The 19020-nt window shown below is 43.0% G+C and overlaps 2 protein-coding genes and 1 long non-coding RNA gene across 3 annotated transcripts; all 3 read left to right on the forward strand.

Moving 5' to 3' along the window:
• The first annotated feature begins 54 nt into the window (after positions 1 to 54).
• On the forward strand, positions 55 to 4547 carry LOC136423499 (kelch-like protein 24). The gene is made up of 2 exons (XM_066411684.1): positions 55 to 317; positions 1660 to 4547. The coding sequence occupies exon 2, from the start codon at positions 1669 to 1671 to the stop codon at positions 3394 to 3396; it is 1728 nt and encodes a 575-aa protein (XP_066267781.1). The 5' UTR covers positions 55 to 317; positions 1660 to 1668; the 3' UTR covers positions 3397 to 4547.
• A 2131-nt stretch (positions 4548 to 6678) lies between these two features.
• On the forward strand, positions 6679 to 11800 carry LOC136423501 (zinc finger protein 782-like). The gene is made up of 2 exons (XM_066411687.1): positions 6679 to 6924; positions 9122 to 11800. Exon 2 carries the CDS (start codon positions 9141 to 9143, stop codon positions 10056 to 10058), a length of 918 nt encoding a protein of 305 aa, XP_066267784.1. The 5' UTR covers positions 6679 to 6924; positions 9122 to 9140; the 3' UTR covers positions 10059 to 11800.
• A 661-nt stretch (positions 11801 to 12461) lies between these two features.
• On the forward strand, positions 12462 to 14209 carry LOC136422695 (uncharacterized). Its single transcript, XR_010753660.1, has 2 exons — positions 12462 to 13169; positions 13549 to 14209. It is a non-coding gene; the product is annotated as an uncharacterized lncRNA (long non-coding RNA).
• Positions 14210 to 19020: the final 4811 nt, after the last annotated feature.

Consider the following 19020-nt stretch of genomic DNA (forward strand, 5'->3'; position numbering starts at 1 on the left):
CTACAGGGGGTGTTCGTTTGTATAATATACCGTAAATGCATTTAAGTTCGCGTGGTTTTTTATTTTAATATTTCGCGGTAGGCAGAAAATGGCGTGTTCGCCGTGGTTTTAAGTTAACGTTTGAAACAATAGTAGCGCTACAGTCATAGGTGGGCAAAAAGTTTCGCGGTGGTTTTAAGTTTTAAGAAAGGTCCTAGACTCGACCTTTGAACTTCCTGGAAGTTTCCCGCCTTTTGTTGACCGACGACGCCGGGTGTTACACCGGGCCCGCATTCGCATTCCGAGACGAGTCGTCAGCAGTTTTATTCCGTACCACGGTAAGTCAGGCTCGGATTGCCAAAATTGTCACAACTTTAGTAAATTAACTGTTGAACCAACTGCTGATTTGTGTGGCTATGGTCCATGAGTTTGTCGAAACTGAAATTAAGAAAGAAAACTGATCTTGGTTTTCAGACGGGCATTTCTTGGAGCATGGCGTTAACGTTACATCTGTTTCTTGTTATTCAGCGTACCGCCGGGGTGTCATAAATATATACTAGAGTAGAGTAGAGTAGAATTTTCGGTCAGGTAGGACTGTTCCAGTTTAGACCGCTCTTCATTGTTGAATTCCATTTCACTCAACTGTCATGGTGGGTTTGTGTGGATGTTCCAAAGCTCTGTGATTGTACTTTACAGGGTGAACTTCCATGTTTCCCCATTTCATCATGCTACTAATGCGTCCGGGTAAATCTTCGATAAACATAAGTTTCTCAGATACAGTGATGCACGCAAACATGTCAAACATGCCTGATATACACATGCTATGATTCATGAATGAATATTCGTAGATTCGAGTACGGTGTCAAGGAGGTTAAAATAGGATTGTAACCTCCTTGCGGTGTGCAGTATCAAAGCTGAAGGCCATTGTCTCGATTTGCATAACAATGCACAGACTGGTTTTGTTTACGTCTCAGGGGCCTTTAACTTTGACACTGAACATGCAAGAAAAGCACAAACAAGAAGCGTACTCGAGTCTACGAAAGTGTTTATTGTTCTTGTATGTAGTCTCATACAGGCTTGACAATCATTTGAGTGTGAATCAGGTTACCTTTGTAAGTAGAACTATCTAACAGGAGTCACCTTGATTGTTTTTCGTTTATATTTCTAACAGTTGCTATTATTTGCATACCCAGTTAACTGCCTCATGAAAAACGCACCAGGTTTGTACTGAACAGTACAAACTGCAAACCCAGATAGATACAATGGGATGGACTGCTACTCTTTTCGATGGGTTAGTGTGGTGGGTTCTTTAATGCTGCTGGAGGTGTGGCCCTCATAAAACACGGGGCCTCTGAGGGACGTCACTAGCTGAAGCTTAGTACCACTGCAAATGCATTTTGGGTGGTGATGAAAATGGATGGTTGCAGTGGTTTTAAGTTTGCGGCAGTGCTATACTAGTAGTCACATACTGCTACAGTATTGGACGAAAATGTTCGCGGTGGCTATAACTTTAAGTTTCTGGTGAACGGTTGACGTGAAAACCACGAACATAAAACCACTGCGAACTCAGTTCCTCCGGGTTTTGAGTCAACCACCCTATTCACAAGTCTATTGTGCCAACTTCATCATCTGGTGTCTAGAAATATATAACTGATCATCATGTCCTGTTTTTTTTTCCAGGATTAAAGTATGATGGAAGGAATGCAGAGCTCACAGACATCATTCGACTTCAGCCACAATCCACATGCAGGCACCCTCTTGCAGGGCTTGCAGGAACTGCGATCAGACGACCAACTGGTTGATGTTAGCCTCTGCGTCTCCGGACTAGAGATCCCGTGTCACCGAAATGTCCTGGCAGCTTGCAGTGAGTACTTTCGGGCAATGTTCTGCAACGGGCATCGCGAGAGCAAAGAGCGAAAGATAACCATTCAAGAAGTCAACAGTAACGTCATGCAGCTTCTTGTTGACTATGCATACACCTCAAAAGTCACCATCACAGAAGAAAATGCTGCGAAATTACTTGAAGGGGCCAACTTTTTCCAGATCCAACCTGTGCGTGAAGCATGTGTGACGTACATATGCAACAACCTGGATGCCAAAAACTGTCTACGGATGCTGCAGGTAGGCAACATGCTGTCCTGCCCAAACCTGGAGGATAAAGCGAAGTTGTGTGCCTTGAAGGAGTTTGCAGCAGTCAGCAAAACACCGGCGTTCCTTTCTTTGACTAAGGACCAGCTAGTCACACTTGTCTCATCTGATGATCTCAATGCCACAGAAGAAGTTGTGTATGAAGCAGTGATGACATGGATCAACCACGACACCAGGAAGAGGAAGAAGGAGATGAGAGAACTGATGGAACTGGTCAGGTTCCCCTTCATGGACAAGCTGTACTTCTTAGAGAATGTTGAGAATAACGACGCAGTACGCAAGTCTTGCCATGACATTGTGAAGGAAACTCACAAGTTCCACCTGTTCCCAGGGGAGGTCAAGTCACCCCGCACCCGTCCCCGCCCTGCGAGTGGTTGGAGGGAGGAAGTTGTGACCATCGGAGGGATAAGGAAACAACAAACTGGGGAAAACAGTCATACAAGTTACAATCGCTGTATCACATCGCACAGGGGGTGGGGTCTTATGTCAGGTTTACCAAGTCATTTCAAGTTTGATGGTGAAGAAGCACCAGTATTTGCTGCTGCCACACTGGGCACAAGTGACATTATTTTCTCTTCTGGCATTGATGTCTTTCTCTTTCACTCATCATCACGTTCGACGACAAACTGTTTTGAACTTGATCAGATGAAAACAAAGCGGCATGATCACAAACTTGCAGTGTCACATGGTAAAGTGTATGCCATTGGTGGCAGAAATGACAACATGCCAACTCTAGCATCTGTTGAGGTCTATGACCAGAGAGAAAAGTGTTGGAAAGAAGGCGATGCACTCCCACAACCAAGATACAGTCATGCTGTTGCAGTGTTGGATGGCAACATCTATGTGATAGGTGGGTATGATGCCGAGAAGAAACTAACCTCCACTGTATATTGCTTCAAGCCAGGTGACTCCGAGTGGGAACAACAGAAGGACATGCCTGTTAGAGGTGCGTGTATCACAGCTGCAGCTCTGAACGGTAACATTTATGTTGCTGGACTACGTTCAAAGGTGCTGTGTTTCAAGCCAGGCGAATGCGGTGGTGCCTGGAGTATAGCAGCCAACACAGGGGTTGGACGGTTTTGTGGAATGGCTGCCTTTGCTGGGAAGATTCAAATCAATGGAGGCTATGACAAGGGGAAAGGAAGTCGAGACATCTGGTGCCTTGATCCAGAAACCCGGTCACTGAACCATGTAGGATACATGAGCACGGGTCTGTTTTCCCATGCCTGTGTCACCACACTCAACTACAGACCTGAAAGGATTGAGTAACTGCCTTGAATTAGCATGTGTTTATTTTTGTACTACATGTGACTGTCACTGAGTAGCTGTCAAACTGAAGATTCCAACATTGTACCTTGTTAGATGTTGAACTTAAATGATAAAGAGAGAGTGATGTTTTGTAGTCAAGCAAGTCATCAGAACATGGCCCTCTATGACGGTGTCTTTTTACACAATGGTCACCAATGACCACTCTTAACTTTTCCACTTGTAGATAATAACATTGTTACAAATATTGAATTAGCAATAGCGATACAGTATTGGTGCTCTAAGGCTATTTCATCAGAATGATAGACAAAGTTTGGATATGCCCTCCCTAAATGAATAATGAATCCACTGTTTTTACATGTGTGTCCAGTGTCTGGCCTTTCAGATTTATGACCTCCTTTATTTCTCTCTTTTATTTCAAAGTACATAAATGTAGTTGATTGAAGTCTACTGAATGAGTCACGTATGTTTCACTTATGTTTGATTAACCTGCAAAATTATGTATTTAGAATTAGATTTGATGTTGATGGTCTCAGACATTGTCAGGTCTTGTAAGAAGCACGGATAGAGGCACGGATCTTGAAGAACCAGATAAACATAATTGTATGTTTTGTTTTTTAAGTCTTTTTTACTAACATGCAATTAGGCAGTCTCGAGAATATGGTAAGATATTTGTTTATATACATGTATGCTGGTTTTTAATCTCTGAAAGTGAGGCCTCTATCCAGCAATTTAACATTGTATTGTTATGATACCATTATTACTATAATTAGCTTTCACGTTGCTGTTAAGTGTGGTTAGGGCTCTTTCCAAATATTATGATAGTAGCACAAGTGGAGATTGTTTGTTAAAAGGGCCTAACTGAGTCATTACAGCCATCATAGCTTCCTAGAAGTGACTTTCACTCTATATGCAAATTTAACACAAGTTTTTCAGCTGAATATTGTAATGAAGTGTGCCTCTTAGTTGGACATAAACATGTAGCTTGTTTTTCCCAACTCATATTTGTATCAATAGTAACTATCATTAAAAGGGAAAACGTAGAGATAGAACAGGAGTTACTACTTGTTACCATTCTATATCTTTTTACTAAAAGAACTACTTGTGGAAATTTCTATGTAATGATCAATGACGAACAAGTTCCTTTTGAAGAATGTTTTGTCATATGTGTGGGTTTAATTCTCTGTATGTATAGTTGCAAGACCATGTGTAAAATTAATACTGTGGTCTAACTGCTTTATTAGGATTAGGGCCATGCTAGCATGATTAACCTTAGTCTTTGCTTGAAACCACTTGACAAAGATAGACCCTCAGTTATCAAAAGTTCTGCTGCAGTACGGTCGAAAGCCATTAGAAGGCCCATCATCGAACTTGACCTTCATCTCCCTGACACCAGATAAAGATTCATCCACAGCTTCTCGAGTTTTGTGGCTTACAGACACACACGCACACACACACACACACACTGATGATATACAAAGCTAGTCGTGCTGCGTACCTAAACGTAACAACAGGTTTTTGAACTTCTTCAATGATGACAGAAACATTAATAAGCTGTTTATGACTTGTCAGCATATTTATTTTTAAAAATATAACTAGGTTCTTACCGCCAAACTCCCTTGGCCTCGCTATCAAAACTCCCGGCCCTCCTGAATGATGTCGCATATTAGTAACGCTAGCTGTTCCAATGTGTCACTTTGGTCATGTTTGGTGTTGCATGAGGCTATGAGGTTAGGAGATTAGTCACAAAATATACATAGACTTGGTGTAGATTCATATCGGTACTGTACCAGTACTTCATGATCCGGTATTTTGGACCTGTACCTAATCGATTTTCACGGTACAGTACCGGTACACAGTACCGGTACGCAGCGCTATCCAGAACACAGTCACTACGATGAAAAAGCTAACACTTTTCAGGCATGAAGTTAGATATATGATAACTACCTTTGAGTTATCTTTTTTTTTTTAAATGACTGGAAAAGCTGCTGGTGACCCTTCAGAAGATAACAAGTAATCGATGTTAGAAGCTGACATAACGTGTTCGATAGGTTGACCAGTGTGAATAAACCTGCATTCTTGTCCTTCCTGTTACTTGGTCGATGTTCCTTTGCCGGCTTGTACATACTGTTTCCTTTTGGAGGCTGAGCTTGATCCGAGATGTCAACTTTAGACTTACAAAGACCCATGTCTCAATATATCTGTATCAACGCCGATTCGACGGTCTCTTCCTACTTGAGCCTGGTTGCCATGGACCTCTTGAAGGGTGCATCAATACTCCTTATGAGTACTGAGAGAACAAACTGTCACAGTATGGGCAAGAACTCGATGATCTACGATGATGAAGATACAGACTTTATGGAGCCGCTTCAATGACTACATCTTCTGCCAGCGCAGCTCAAACAGTCGGTACTACGGTCAGATCCCCATCACCACTATCTGGTCTTCATTGTTCATGGCCGCTCGGGACTGCTGCTGTTCCTCCGAATCTCGCAAGGGAAGGGTAACGTTAGGGCTGCGCGGGCGGAGACGGGACGGTTGTGCGGCGGTGTGAAGAGGAACAAGAGCTGCCAGGGAGGAAGGGGGCGACTCCGTACAGGGTAAGGAGACCTCGTCAATATAGGTCTTGCAGAGAAGGAGCAGTCACAGCGGCTGCTTCGACCGCACTCCGCTCAATCAAGAGTCACAAGAGCCAGGGTCCGAACTGAGAACTCAGGCGGCGGTCTGTCGTCTGAATAGGGCAACGAGAACAGACGGAGAGGATCTTACAAATCTTTGTATGATTTTGTAATATCTTAGTCAGTATGTATGATGGACTAACAGAAGGAAATCTCATTGTTATTCAGTGTAGCTCTTTCGTGATTACTACCCTTGATAAAGTGTTGATGTTAGGTTATGTGAAGACTTTTCCGAACTTTTTGGGCTGTGTTGTTTTCTAACTTGATCCCGACATAGGAATGCAACAAAATAAATGTGATTTAAGTAAAACGAAGGTGAGACAGGAGAACCAGGACCTAAGGGTGACACTGGATAACCAGCAGGTCCTAAATGCGACACTAGAGAACAAGGTCCCCAATGTGACGCGGGAAAACCAAGCCCTAAATGCGACACAGGAGAAACAGGTCCTAAATGCGACACAGGAGAAACAGGTCCTAAATGCGACACAGGAGAAACAGGTCCCAAATGCGACGCTGGAGAACTAGGCCCTAAATGCAATATGTAGGCTGAAGATCAAGAGCCTAAATGACCTAAATGCGACACGGGAGAACCAGTTCCTAAGGAAGGGGGTAGGGGACTACCTTACGATCACGTGAGTTTTTCAGAAGCGAGCCCTGATTGGCCACAGCGTGTTGTGTTTGGTTAACCTCATTGGTCAAACCAATTAAATCCTTGGTGAAACGAAGTACGTCACTTATTCAACTGAAGCCAAGGCTGTTAGCGAACACGTACTCAATCCGGCATCTAGCTACGTAAAGGGGACTTGTATCTCTTTGACAGGGGAAAGCGACTCGTTACAGTATTATTCACAAGGTAAGACTGTTATTTTTTCGTTTCTATCTTTCCAGACCTTCCACTTCCCTAGTGCCTGTATATTGTTGTAAAGAATGAACGAGGTGGCAACCCGTTGAAAGACTACACCAAGGAGATCAAAAAGAGATGTACTCAAAGGATATACGTAGTTCTATTCAATCTAGCCTGGATGCCATATTCTCCAAGCAGAGGCTTCGATCGAGAGGGGTAGTTTTGTCCGGGATTTTAACGTTAAAATCCCGGACAGAACTACCCCTCTCGATCGAAGCCTCTGCTTGGAGAATAGGATGCCATACTGTTTCCAGGGCCTACACAGTCCAACCTCTCGGCTCTTGGGCTATTATGCCCCCAAGGGACTAATAGTTACATATTCAACGATAGGAATGTCGGACGACTCGGACCATCAACTCCGCCCAGTCAACTCGGCCCCTGGTCAACACTCTTAACTTGGTCAAACCAAGGAGGTTTTATATAGATCAAACCAAGAGCAAGGAGGTTTTATATGGGGGTCAAACTATTTACGTACATCTAACGTTAGTACTACGCAATGATATCTCGCAATCCACATTACTGTGGCTCTGAATTTTGTGTTCGACATTTGGATGGGTCGAGCCCAAATCATGCCATAGCCGTACAGTTTGGGGCATGTTGTTTTCCACAGATCTAAGTTGTCTGACAAAGAAACGCGGCCTCTATTGAGATGCATGCTCATTGTCGACGCGCCAGCTGTTGGGATGCTCAAAGCGTAACCATGGTAACGTTACCAGCAAGGACATATTATGGTTACCAGTAACGCCTTTCCGTTTCTCGAGTACAGGGAGGCGCTACACTCTTTGATACGTTTGCTGTTTCAAATTTACATTGTAACTTTGTCAGGAGTAAATATGTGTTAGAAGGTTTTACTACCAGACAAACATCCCGTTCCGGCTTGACCAAACACTATTTACATTTAGTGATGATCTGAGTCGTCCTGATTCCCTAGCCTCTACCAGGCCCCGCGGGATGGCTGGAAAAATAGTAGAAATTGGCCTAATAGAGTGCCAAGGGAGTCAGCTACGGAGAGAGGGTCCGATATACCATCCACAGAGGCAAACTGTACCCCTATAGCAGACTAACTCCTCTTGCATGCTTTTCTGTATATTTGGCCAGTTTCTACTCTTTCCAGCCGCCTCTGGGGCCTGCAGCTGGTAGAGGCTACTGATTCCCCACCATAGCAGCGATGTGGCTTTTTCAATACCCCGTCAAATATAACTTCACCAAAATTATTTCCACTGTTAGAAGAAGTTGTGCATTTAATCCTGTTGCATTTAATATGCAATGATAAATGCTCCACCCGGAGCAAAAATTCGACGGATGTTCGTACAAATATAGACCATTAGTGTATAAAAAAAAGTTATCATACTCTGAAAGCAGGACTGTTGCCAGGGCCATGGGGGCCTCATCAGGGGGCAGGCAGAGCTTCCTTGGCGGCCTGTCAGTGCTGACACAGCCGATGAGCTGGTCTATGTAGGCCCTGAGAACAACTAGTCGACACACATAGAGAAACACGCTTGGCAAAACATAACCTTTTTGGCAAAGGTAATCAGGGGGAAGCCAAGAGAGAAAAACACGGACCACTAGACGTACGTGAGGAAAGCCTCAAAACACCCACGGCACTGAAACGCACCCTATATCTGCTTGGAAACTAATCTCCAAGTAGATGTTGGGGATGGTAGGTCATAACGTTTTCTGACTGCGAGCGTTTTTGACAACCAGGATTCTCAACATCGATCTACTTGAATCTTAAAGATATAAATCTAACCATGTCCTCTAAACCTAGCTCTACCTCATCACATAACCCAATCACTGCAAGACGTCGCTTCTTGTCCAACAAAAGCAGTTACATAATTGTAACAGACCTTGCCGTTTGAAAAGAAGCAGCGAGTTTTAAAACAATACTAGCTGCTGTAAGAGCCCATAGTGGACTCATCCCCCTCCCTGATAGATATAGACTCTTCCAGTGACGTCATGCATATAGACGAGTAGAGAGATGAATAAAGACCTCATAGCATGAAGATGTCCTGTCTGTGAGTGCTCCTTGAGCTAACACCGGAGATTCATTTAGGGATGGGGGACAGGCTAGAAATGCTCCGTTACACTACCTTCTAACCGTTTCTTTTCCGAATATTGCAATTTATTTTTATTCCTACATGTACAGCGCTCGAGACTTGGTCAGCATGGCAACCACAGCTGTATCTCATCTGAAAGAAGGGGAGGACATCGGTGGGCGTGGGAAGGGTCGTCCGCATACCCACAAGTGCAGTGTGTGCGACAAGGAGTTTTCTAAACTGCGTACTCTGAAGCAACACATGTCTACTCACACTAGTGAAAAATCGCACAGGTGTGAGAAGTGCAACATACAGTTTCGTGAACAGGGTTCTCTAAAGAAGCATATAAGAGCTCACACTGCTAAGAAACCTTACAGATGTGAGGAGTGCCGCAAACAGTTCAGTAAGCTGAGTCATCTAAAGAGTCACACACGGACTCACACTGGTGAGAAACCGTACAGATGTGAGGAGTGCAGCAAACAGTTCAGTGAACTCAGTAATCTGAAGTCGCATATTAGGACCCATACCGGCGAGAGGCCATATAAGTGTGACAAGTGTAGCAAACAGTTTACTGAGCAGGGCTCTATGAAGAACCATATGAGGACGCACACTGGCGAGAAACCCTACAGATGTGAGGAGTGCAGCAAACAGTTTCGTGTGCTGAGTAATCTGAAGAAACACATGCGGACTCACACAGGTGAGAAACCGTACAGATGCGAAGAATGTGGCAAACAGTTCAGTGAGCTGGGTGCTCTGAAAAGGCATATGCGAACTCACACTGGTGAGAAACCATACAGATGTGAGGAGTGTAGCGGACAGTTCAGTGAACAAGGTTCTCTGAAGAAACATATGAGGACTCACACTGGTGAGAAACCGTACAGATGTGAGGAGTGTAGCCGACAGTTTAGTGAGCTGGGTGCTCTGAAAACGCATATACGAACTCACACTGGGCAAAAACCGTACAGCTGTGAGAAGTGTAGCCGACAGTTTAGTTACCAAAGTTCTCTGAAGAAACATATGAGGACGCACACTGGTGAGAACCCATAAAGATGTGAGGAGTGTAGCAGGCAGTTCAGTGAGCTGGGTGTTCTGAAGACCCACATAAGGACTCTGCACAACTTATGCAAAAAAAGTCCTCATTAGCATACTTTTCATTCAGGTGTATCCACCTTTCCTAATGAAACCTACACCTACAATATGACATCCGTAGCATTTAGCTTAAGGGAAATATAAGTTTCTGCATAAATTATGCAAATGAGGTCATCGTTATCATAATTTACATTCAGGTGTATTCGCCTTTCCTAAAGGTACCTACACATTCAATATGACATCCGTAGCATGTACCGTAATGGGGCTATCAAGTTTCTGCATAGATTATGCAATGAGGTCCTCAATAGCATAATGTACATTTAGGTGTATACCTTTCATAAAGGTTCCTACACCTCCAATATAACATCCGTAGCATGTGCTGTAAGGGGATTGTGACGTTTCCACATAAATTATGCGAATGAGGTACTCATTAGCATAATCAATATGAGAGAGTGCCAATCAATTATTGAATATACAGTTTGAGCTAACACCTCATAATCGGCAAAGCCGGGTAATCGGGAAAATTGCGCTGACAAATAGGTATTGCAAATAAGCGGTTTCTATTGTACTGAGGAGACCTCTCTGACCAGAAATCGACTCCGTGACATTTTACCTGAGAGTACTAGTATATAATTATATGGGTTCTACATTGAAAGGTTAACAGCAATTTAAAGGGAAAAGTCTTGTTTTGTAATCTAAATAGCGCCTAGTAGGTTTTCTGAATGTGTATGTAATGTTGCCGTGACGAATTAAGTAAAGGGTCTGCTTTTGAGATTTGTTTATTGACATAGGAGCTTATGATGATGATGGACATAGGAAATATTTTCAAGATTCTATCTGCACAGTGTTACCCGATAACTATGAAGATATCAGAGTCAAACTGAAACTACTGGAAATATTTTGTTTTCATAGACAAGAAACTCAAACGTACCACTAAGAGATGTACGTACGTGTTACTTTGAACAGGCATTGTGGCATGAATTGGCTACTCTCGAACCAGTGGTTCGGCTACGGCTGGTTTTTGACGTACTTTCACACCAAAGCCAAATCTTCATCGTTCATGGCCGCTCGCGACTGCTGCTGTTCCTCCGAATCTCGCAAGGGAAGGGTAACGTTAGGGCTGCGCGGGCGGAGACGGGACGGTTGTGCGGTGGTGTGAAGGGGAACATGAGCTGCCAGGGAGGAAGGGGGCGACTCGGCACAGTGTAAGGAGACCTCATCAATACGTCTCACAGACAGATTGAGCAGTCACTGCAGTTTCTTCGATCGTACTCCACCGAGCCGAGTTTTACAGTTTTAAAGATGGCAAATAGAACTGACGGAGAGGTCTTCAACTTGGACTGTCGACTGGTTGCTGTATGGACAGTAGTATGTCTTTATATATCGTTAGTGTGACAAAACCAAGCAAAAAGTTCTCGAATTTATGTAAACCATTTAATTGTACTATATATGTGTCAAACTATATGCTGTCGACTATGCAATGTACGTATTGTATGACTTTGTAATGTCTTAATATAGATGTATGATGGATTTACAGAAGGAAATCTCATTGTTATCCAGTGTAGCTCTTTTGTTATTACTACCCTTGATAAAGTGCTACGTGATGTAAAGACTTTCTCGATCTTTTTGTGTTCAGTAGTTTTCTAACTTGATCCTGATATGGACATGCAACAAAATAAATTTAAGTTACGTAAAACGTCCAGCTTGCTTTCCTCTCTTCTTTGATGGTTTGTTTACCATTTAGAAATAGCGCATTACAAGTGAGGAGGTTGGCTTGATCGATAGCTTTAATATTGAATCATCATCGCACAACATAGATTGCCTAGAAGGCTACTTCTTCCATTCTAGCGCATCCGTAATGATACCATATATGGTCTAGTGTATGAGGAAATTCCGCCACCTTTCGGCAATGCCTATGTTTGCAGATTTCTTTTAATACAACGCCCATGATATCTTAATCATTTGTGTTGTGACCACAGATGACTTCTGTCGTCTTCAGCAGCAGGGGTTGAGATATGTAAACCGCACCGCCCCTTGGAAACAAGCCAGAAAAACACGAAGTTATGGGCGTCGTAACCAGCCAGGTTTGACAGTGTATACACAGCTACTGATGAGGCTGTCAACTTGTCCGTATACCAAGTCCGTTTGAGATATTGACAGTTTTTTTTTCATACGCAGTCGTGCGCACTTGATATACGCACAAGTGTGACAGCCCCTTATAAATTACATCAGGAGGACGTAGAGTAAGCACCTGGGACACTGGTGACTGCCCCGACAACTGTTGTACTAGGAAACCGCCCCTTTCTTATAATATTGCAGTCATTGTGTACACCTGTGTCAAGCAGCGGCTGTGATGAGAGGCCAAGGGCAATGTTACATTTCAGAACTAATACACTCGCGGAGAAGGAACTTAGGGATTCAATCCGTGAAGACCCTATCCTGCCGGTTCTCGCTCTTCCAGCTGGTTCGAAGATTTGTAGGGAATTATTGGGTCCACAGCAGGAAGTGTTGTCTCAGTACACTTAGTGACAGCCAATTTGGTCAAACAGCAAACCAAAGATCACATACAGCGTGTTTAGCGGCTCCATCCGCAAGAGGTGGTCCAGGGGTAAATTTCAACACAGCGCCATGGATGGAAGTCGGGGAAGATTTCTTCTCGTGACCATGGGGTTGGTGATGGGCGTTCTTCCCGGAGTGGTGATCGGCAACACCGGAGAACCAGGTCCTAAAGGCGACACTGGAGAACTAGGCCCTAAATGCAGTATGTATGCTGAAGATCAAGGGCCTAAATGCGACACTGGAGAACCTAAAAGTCCAAAGGTGAGTGTAGGGTTAATGTTGGTGAGTTCAAATGGTGGATAAAAAGTTAGGGGAATAATCTTACTCGGTGGTCTTACTCGGCATTAAAGAATGAAGGTGTACATGTTTTCGCCGTTTTGATTTCTTTCATAATGTAGAAGTAATTTACATTCCACCAGGGGCCAAAAGGTGACCAAGGTGACCAAGGCTTGGCTGGTCCCAAGGGACAGAAGGGTGACCAGGGCCCAGTTGGTCCACATGTCCATCGATGTGAGTACGCTGTAACTGGTGTTGTGATTTGCGGTTGTTTCACTAACGTACATAGTAGAAGTTGTCATATCTTCGAAACCAAACCAATTGTGATGTTAAGCATGGTGTAACAAAATGTTAGAACTTTAATAGGCTACTTGACCAAAATCTGAAGAACCCATCTATATTATATTACGTAATACCTTTCTACTTCTGAAATACTTGCACTTGCATTGCTGCATTAATTGTTTGACAAATGAGCGTTGTCTTTTCCAGTTAGACGGACCAGCCAAATTGAGCTTCTCCGATTCTGTGATGTGCTTTAGAAATAGCCGAAAGCGATGGCTTTCAAGAAATGACGTTGCGCCTGAACCGACTTTGTCATTGAATATTGTTTCAGGCGACCTTGGACGCGTAGACACTGGCCCACCGCCCCACCGTCTCTCCGCAGGACACGGACTGCGCGACATCTGCAAAATCCACCGCTTCGACAATGCCTTCCTTGAGACACCGGTTGTTCATATCGGTCTCGCCCACCTCGACCACCACGCTGGCCAGGAACGGATCCACACGTATGTGAAGAGCGCTTCAACGACCCAAGTCGAAGTATGCATGAGCACTTGGCATGATACAGCATGGGTAAGGGTACAGGTAGAGATCTTTGCTTGTGGCTGAATAGGAACAGTTTAAGCTAGTCATGTCAACAAATTAAATCAATGACATGTTTTATGCAAGAGAGATATCCGTAGTTTATCTTATAGCAGCAAATTTCGCATCAGGTTGAATATGATACATATGGCAAAAGAAACTTTCGAGGAAGTATGCTCTCTTCATCTGCATGTTTTGTCCATCTAAGTTCTTATGAGAAACACTCATAATATGTCAGTCATAAAGGTTAAAATCATTTCGAAGGTATGAGGTCGTGGAACTCTTCTTTCAATCATGTCAACCGATCAGTTTCATCGGTCAATTTTCATGCAAGAGAGATATCTGAAGTAGAGTTTTTGTACAAATATAATACATATGTCAAATGCAGTAAAAAAAAACAACTTATGCTCTAATTATTTGCATGTTTTGTTCATCTAAAATCTTTGTAATGTATTAGAAGATGGTGTCATTTTTACACACGTAAAGGCAGTCTTTACTTAAAATCATGTACCAAAGAGGTCAAGGATGTGTTATGATGTATTTCCATTATTAATCTCATGGTAAGTTGTCTGCTATCATTTTGCGCGATCTTTTACTTCATATCTACCCAACACCATTGGGTTTTTTTCAAAATTTCATTGTTTTAATTGTTGTTCGGGTCACTGTGTAAATCTGAGGATGGGAGTAAGGGTATCTATAGAATACATGTATATTATATACTGGGATCCCATTACACTTGTTATAAAGAATATACAAAACTATATCTAAGTCAATAGTACATGTTCTTCACTGCTAAGTGCCCTGATCATTGATAGCAACACTTAAAATAAACTACGCACAAAAAGTTCGGAAACTTAACTTTGGTCGATCATATTTCCGTTATTTTTTTACCGATTTCAATATATTACATATCATTTAAAAGCCTATTTGATTTCCTTTCCCATGATACCAAACTTATTGTGATTGCAAGTTCATGAAACGAGCATCAGGCCTGCTAAAGTGAGTGGGTCGAAGAAATAAAGTGCCCAGATTATCTTACTATAGTCAAACATGCTATTCCGTACATATTCTTCTGTTGATATTGACTTCTGTACGAGGGTATTGTGAAAAATCAACAAGAATAAAAAAGACATATTCATGAAAGCTAAGTTTATTCTTTATCAAAACCAACAATCTGTGTCTTAGTAACGGGTTAGCAAGGAGTCTTAGTAACGGGTGATCCAGCCACGCGCTGTCACTACAGCACGGCACCTCCTCCTCATACTCGTCACCAGTCGCGCAATGCGATGCTGTGGGATAGCGTCCCATTCCTCTACCAGCAGTCGTCCTAGGTCAGCCACCGTGTCTTGCACGGACAGCTCGCCCAAGCTGCTCCCATAGATGTTCGATGGGGTCCAGGTCCGGGCTCTTAGAGGGCCACTCCATCCTTTCTACACCTGCATGCTGGAGATGGTCGGCGATGATCCCTGCCCGGTGTGGGCGGGCGTTATCATCTTGCAGCAAGGCATTCGGCCCCATGTTATGGAGGAAAGGGATGGCCACCGGATCAAGTATTGTGTCACGATATCTTTCTGCATTGAGGGTTCCTGGTACAAGTCTTGTCTTTCCCCTGGAGTTTATGCCTCCCCATACCCCAATGTTTGTTGTGAAACAATAACAAAAAATAACACCTGTGGATGACGATACCGTTGCAGGACGCAGGTGTTTATGTGGTGTAAACAATTGGTTCTTCGATGTGCTAAAAATAACCTTGGATGTTCTGTGTGCTAGAAATAACCTTGGATGGTCTGTGTTCTAAAATCAACCTTAGAACCTGAGGAAACAATATATTGAATCATCATCCACGCCCATACCGATAGGATGTCACAGCGCGCGTATGACACCAACAGGGAATTTTAGGCACTTATTCTCCGTGACCCACTCACGTTATTAGTCCTGGTACTTGTTCCGTGGGTTTTCAATCACAATAAGTTTGGTATCATAGAACAGGGAATCACACAAGCTTTATAATTATATATAATGCATCAAAATCGGTAAAAAACAACGGAGATATGATCAACCAAAGTTAAGTTTCCGAACTTTTTGTGCATAGTTTACATATTGCCACTACGTAGTAACTCGCCTTGTTTTAAGTCATCCTAATAATCAGGTAGCCACATTCTTATGGCTGGCTCCGCAATAAGTTCGTATTATTCTTGTGGGGGGGGGGATAGCTGACTTGGTATGATTTATTATTCATCATCAAGTTCACTTTGAATCTTTTTAGATAACTTAAGTCGAATCCTGTAAACTGTTCAGAGACCACTGCACATGTATATGGTCCTATCAGTGTGTGCCACCGTGAGGAATATCAAATAAATCATCATCACTTGTATCGCATTGGTGAAGTTATCATTCTATCTCCACACATTGGCAGTGTTTAATCGTGTATTATCAAGTTCCCTTGATCTTGTCTTTATTGTTTTGTGATACATTAATAAGTTCCTATCATTGGTCATCGCCCAGGAATAATCATCCAAACTGCAATTATAGACTGAAGGTTTTTAAAACGCTATGGTTCTTATGCAAGGTGGATAAAATTCTTCTTTTCTTTTTATAGGTTTGCCAAAGAAAATGAATATATTGAATGGCAACAGGGACAACATGGGTGTGTGTTCATGTGCATGTTTTAGTTATGTGTGGATAAGCATGTGTGTTCAGGTGTGTGTGCATGCTGTGTGTGTCCGCGCGCGCGTGCGCGCGTGTGTGTGTTCGTGTGTTTCTGTGTGTGCCTGTGTGTGTGTGTGTGTGTGTGTGTGTGTGTGTGTGTGTGTGAAAAGCCCCTTGTGTTGACCTCAACAGATGACTAAATGTGACATTGAGAGTTATTGCAAACTACGATAAAGGCGTTTGAAGGACACGTTTAGATGACCGCATGTAACCGAAAGAGTACTGTCAAGTAAACAGCCATTCAGGCATCAACAGAAGGATAACTTGTATATGATTTGTCACAGACACAGGAGGGGTGTCCAGTTCAGTCTGAAACAATGGGGTTTGAATACAAGTGAAAATGGGCAGATTTTGTGTAAATCTGATATCATATTATACATATTGGCATATCCACAATGCCCTCGGTAAGGTATTGTTCTCGCTTCGGTGAGAACCAAGCGGATCGGAGGAAACTCGTGTTGACCTCGTCAGGTGTCTGAATGTGACCTTGAGAGTTATTGCAAACCACGACACAGACATTTTGAGGAAACGTTAGATGACCGCATGTAACCGTAAGAGTTAGTTACAGAGTGGTGCCTTCAATTAAAGAACCTTTCAGGCATTAGCAGAAGTATAACTTATGCGTGACTTGTCACAGACTGGTGTGTCAAGTAGGAATACAAGTAAAATGATCAGATTTCGTGTAAATCTGATATCATATTATATCTTGTCATATCCACAATGCTCTCGGTACGGCACTCTTATCGCTTTGGTCAGAACTGAGTGGTTCGGGGGAAACATGTGTTGATCTCAGGTGCAAACTACGACAGAGGAAACGTTTAAATGACTGCATGTGACCGCAAGAGCTAGTTATAGAGTGGTACATTTCCCTTCAGGCATCAACAGAAAGATAACTTGTACGTGACTTGTCACAGACACAGGGAGATGTGTCCAGTTCAGGTTTGGATTTAGAATAAAAACAGATAGGTAGACGGTAAAATCTCGCCTCATATCATGTATTACAATATCAAGAATGTTATCGGTAAGGTAACCCGCTCGCTTTGATCAGAATTGAACCAAGTGGTTGGACAAAACTTGTGTTGACCTCATCAGGTGACCGACCGTTGTGACGTTGTAGATTTATTTTACAAACCACGACAGAGGCGTTTGGAGGAAACGTTAAGTTGACCGCAGGTGACCGTAAGAGCCAGTTACAGAGTGGTACATTTCAACAGCTATTCAGGCATTAACAGAAGGATAACTTGTACGTGACTTGTCACAGACAGGTGTGTCCAGCTCAGTCTGAAACAATGGGGTAGAAACAGGTAGGGAACAAGTAGAAATTGGCAGATTTTGTGTATTCATGATATCTTGTTATATTCACAATGCTCCCGGCAAGGTCCTTTCCCCGCTTTGGTCAGTATTGAGCGGCTTTGGGGAAACTTGTGTTGACCTTAGGCGCAAACCACGACAAACGTTTTTGGAGGAAACGTTTAGATGACTGCATGTGACCGTAAGAGCCAGTTACAGAGTGGTACCGTCAATTAAACAGTCCTTCAGGCATTAACAGAAGGATGCGTGACTTGTCACAGACACAGGCAGATGTGTCCAGCTCAGATTGGGATTAAAAGAATAGATAGAAAGACAGGTAAAATTGGAAGATTTCGTGGAGATCTCGTATACCTCTTGCTTTGGTAAGAACCAAGCAGTTCATAAGAATCTTGTGTTGACATCAGACGACCAACTGTGGCATTGAGAGTTTTTAAAAAAACACGACAGAGGCGTTTGAAGGAAACGTTAAATGACCTCATGTGACCGTAAGAGTTAGTTACAGAGTGGTACATTTGAACATCCCTTCAGGCATTAACAGAAGGAAAACTTGTGCGTGACTTGTCACAGGCAGGGGTTTCAAGTAGGAAAACAAGTAAAAATGGACAGATTTCAGTGTAAATCTGATATCATATTATATCTTGTCATATCCACAATGCTCTCGGTAAGGCACTCGCTTTGGTCAGAACTGAGTGGTTCGGGGGAAACATATGTTGATATACGTGATCTCAGGTGCTAACCACGACAGGGGAAACGTTTAAATGACCGCATGTGACCGCAAGAGCTAGTTACAGAGTGGAACATTTCCCTTCTGGCATTAACAGAAAGATAACTTGCACGTGACTTCTCACAGGCACAGGCACATGTGTCCAGTTCAGGTTTGGATTTAGAATAAAAACAGATAGGAAGATGTAAAGTCTCGCCTCATATTATTTACAGTATTACCATATCCAGAATGCTATCGGGAAGGTACCCCTCTCGCTTTTTTATAAGAACCAAGCGGCTTGGAGCAAACTTGTGTTGACCTCATCAGGTGACCGGCCGTTGTGACGTTGCAGATTTATTTTTACAAACCATGGCAGAGGCGTTTGGAGGAAATGTTTAGTTGACCGCATGTGACCGTAAGAGCTAGTTACAGAGTGGTACATTTCAACAGCCCTTCAGGCATTAACAGAATGATAACTCGTGCTTGACTTGTCACAGACAG

This window comes from Branchiostoma lanceolatum, chromosome 17 (assembly GCF_035083965.1).
Source record: "Branchiostoma lanceolatum isolate klBraLanc5 chromosome 17, klBraLanc5.hap2, whole genome shotgun sequence".
Taxonomy (NCBI): Eukaryota; Metazoa; Chordata; class Leptocardii; order Amphioxiformes; family Branchiostomatidae; genus Branchiostoma; species Branchiostoma lanceolatum.

Excerpts from the sequence above, each read along its gene's own strand:
- LOC136423499 (XM_066411684.1), top strand. The coding sequence starts at position 1,669 with ATGATGGAAGGAATGCAGAGCTCACAGACATCATTCGACTTCAGCCAC.
- LOC136423501 (XM_066411687.1), top strand. The coding sequence starts at position 9,141 with ATGGCAACCACAGCTGTATCTCATCTGAAAGAAGGGGAGGACATCGGT.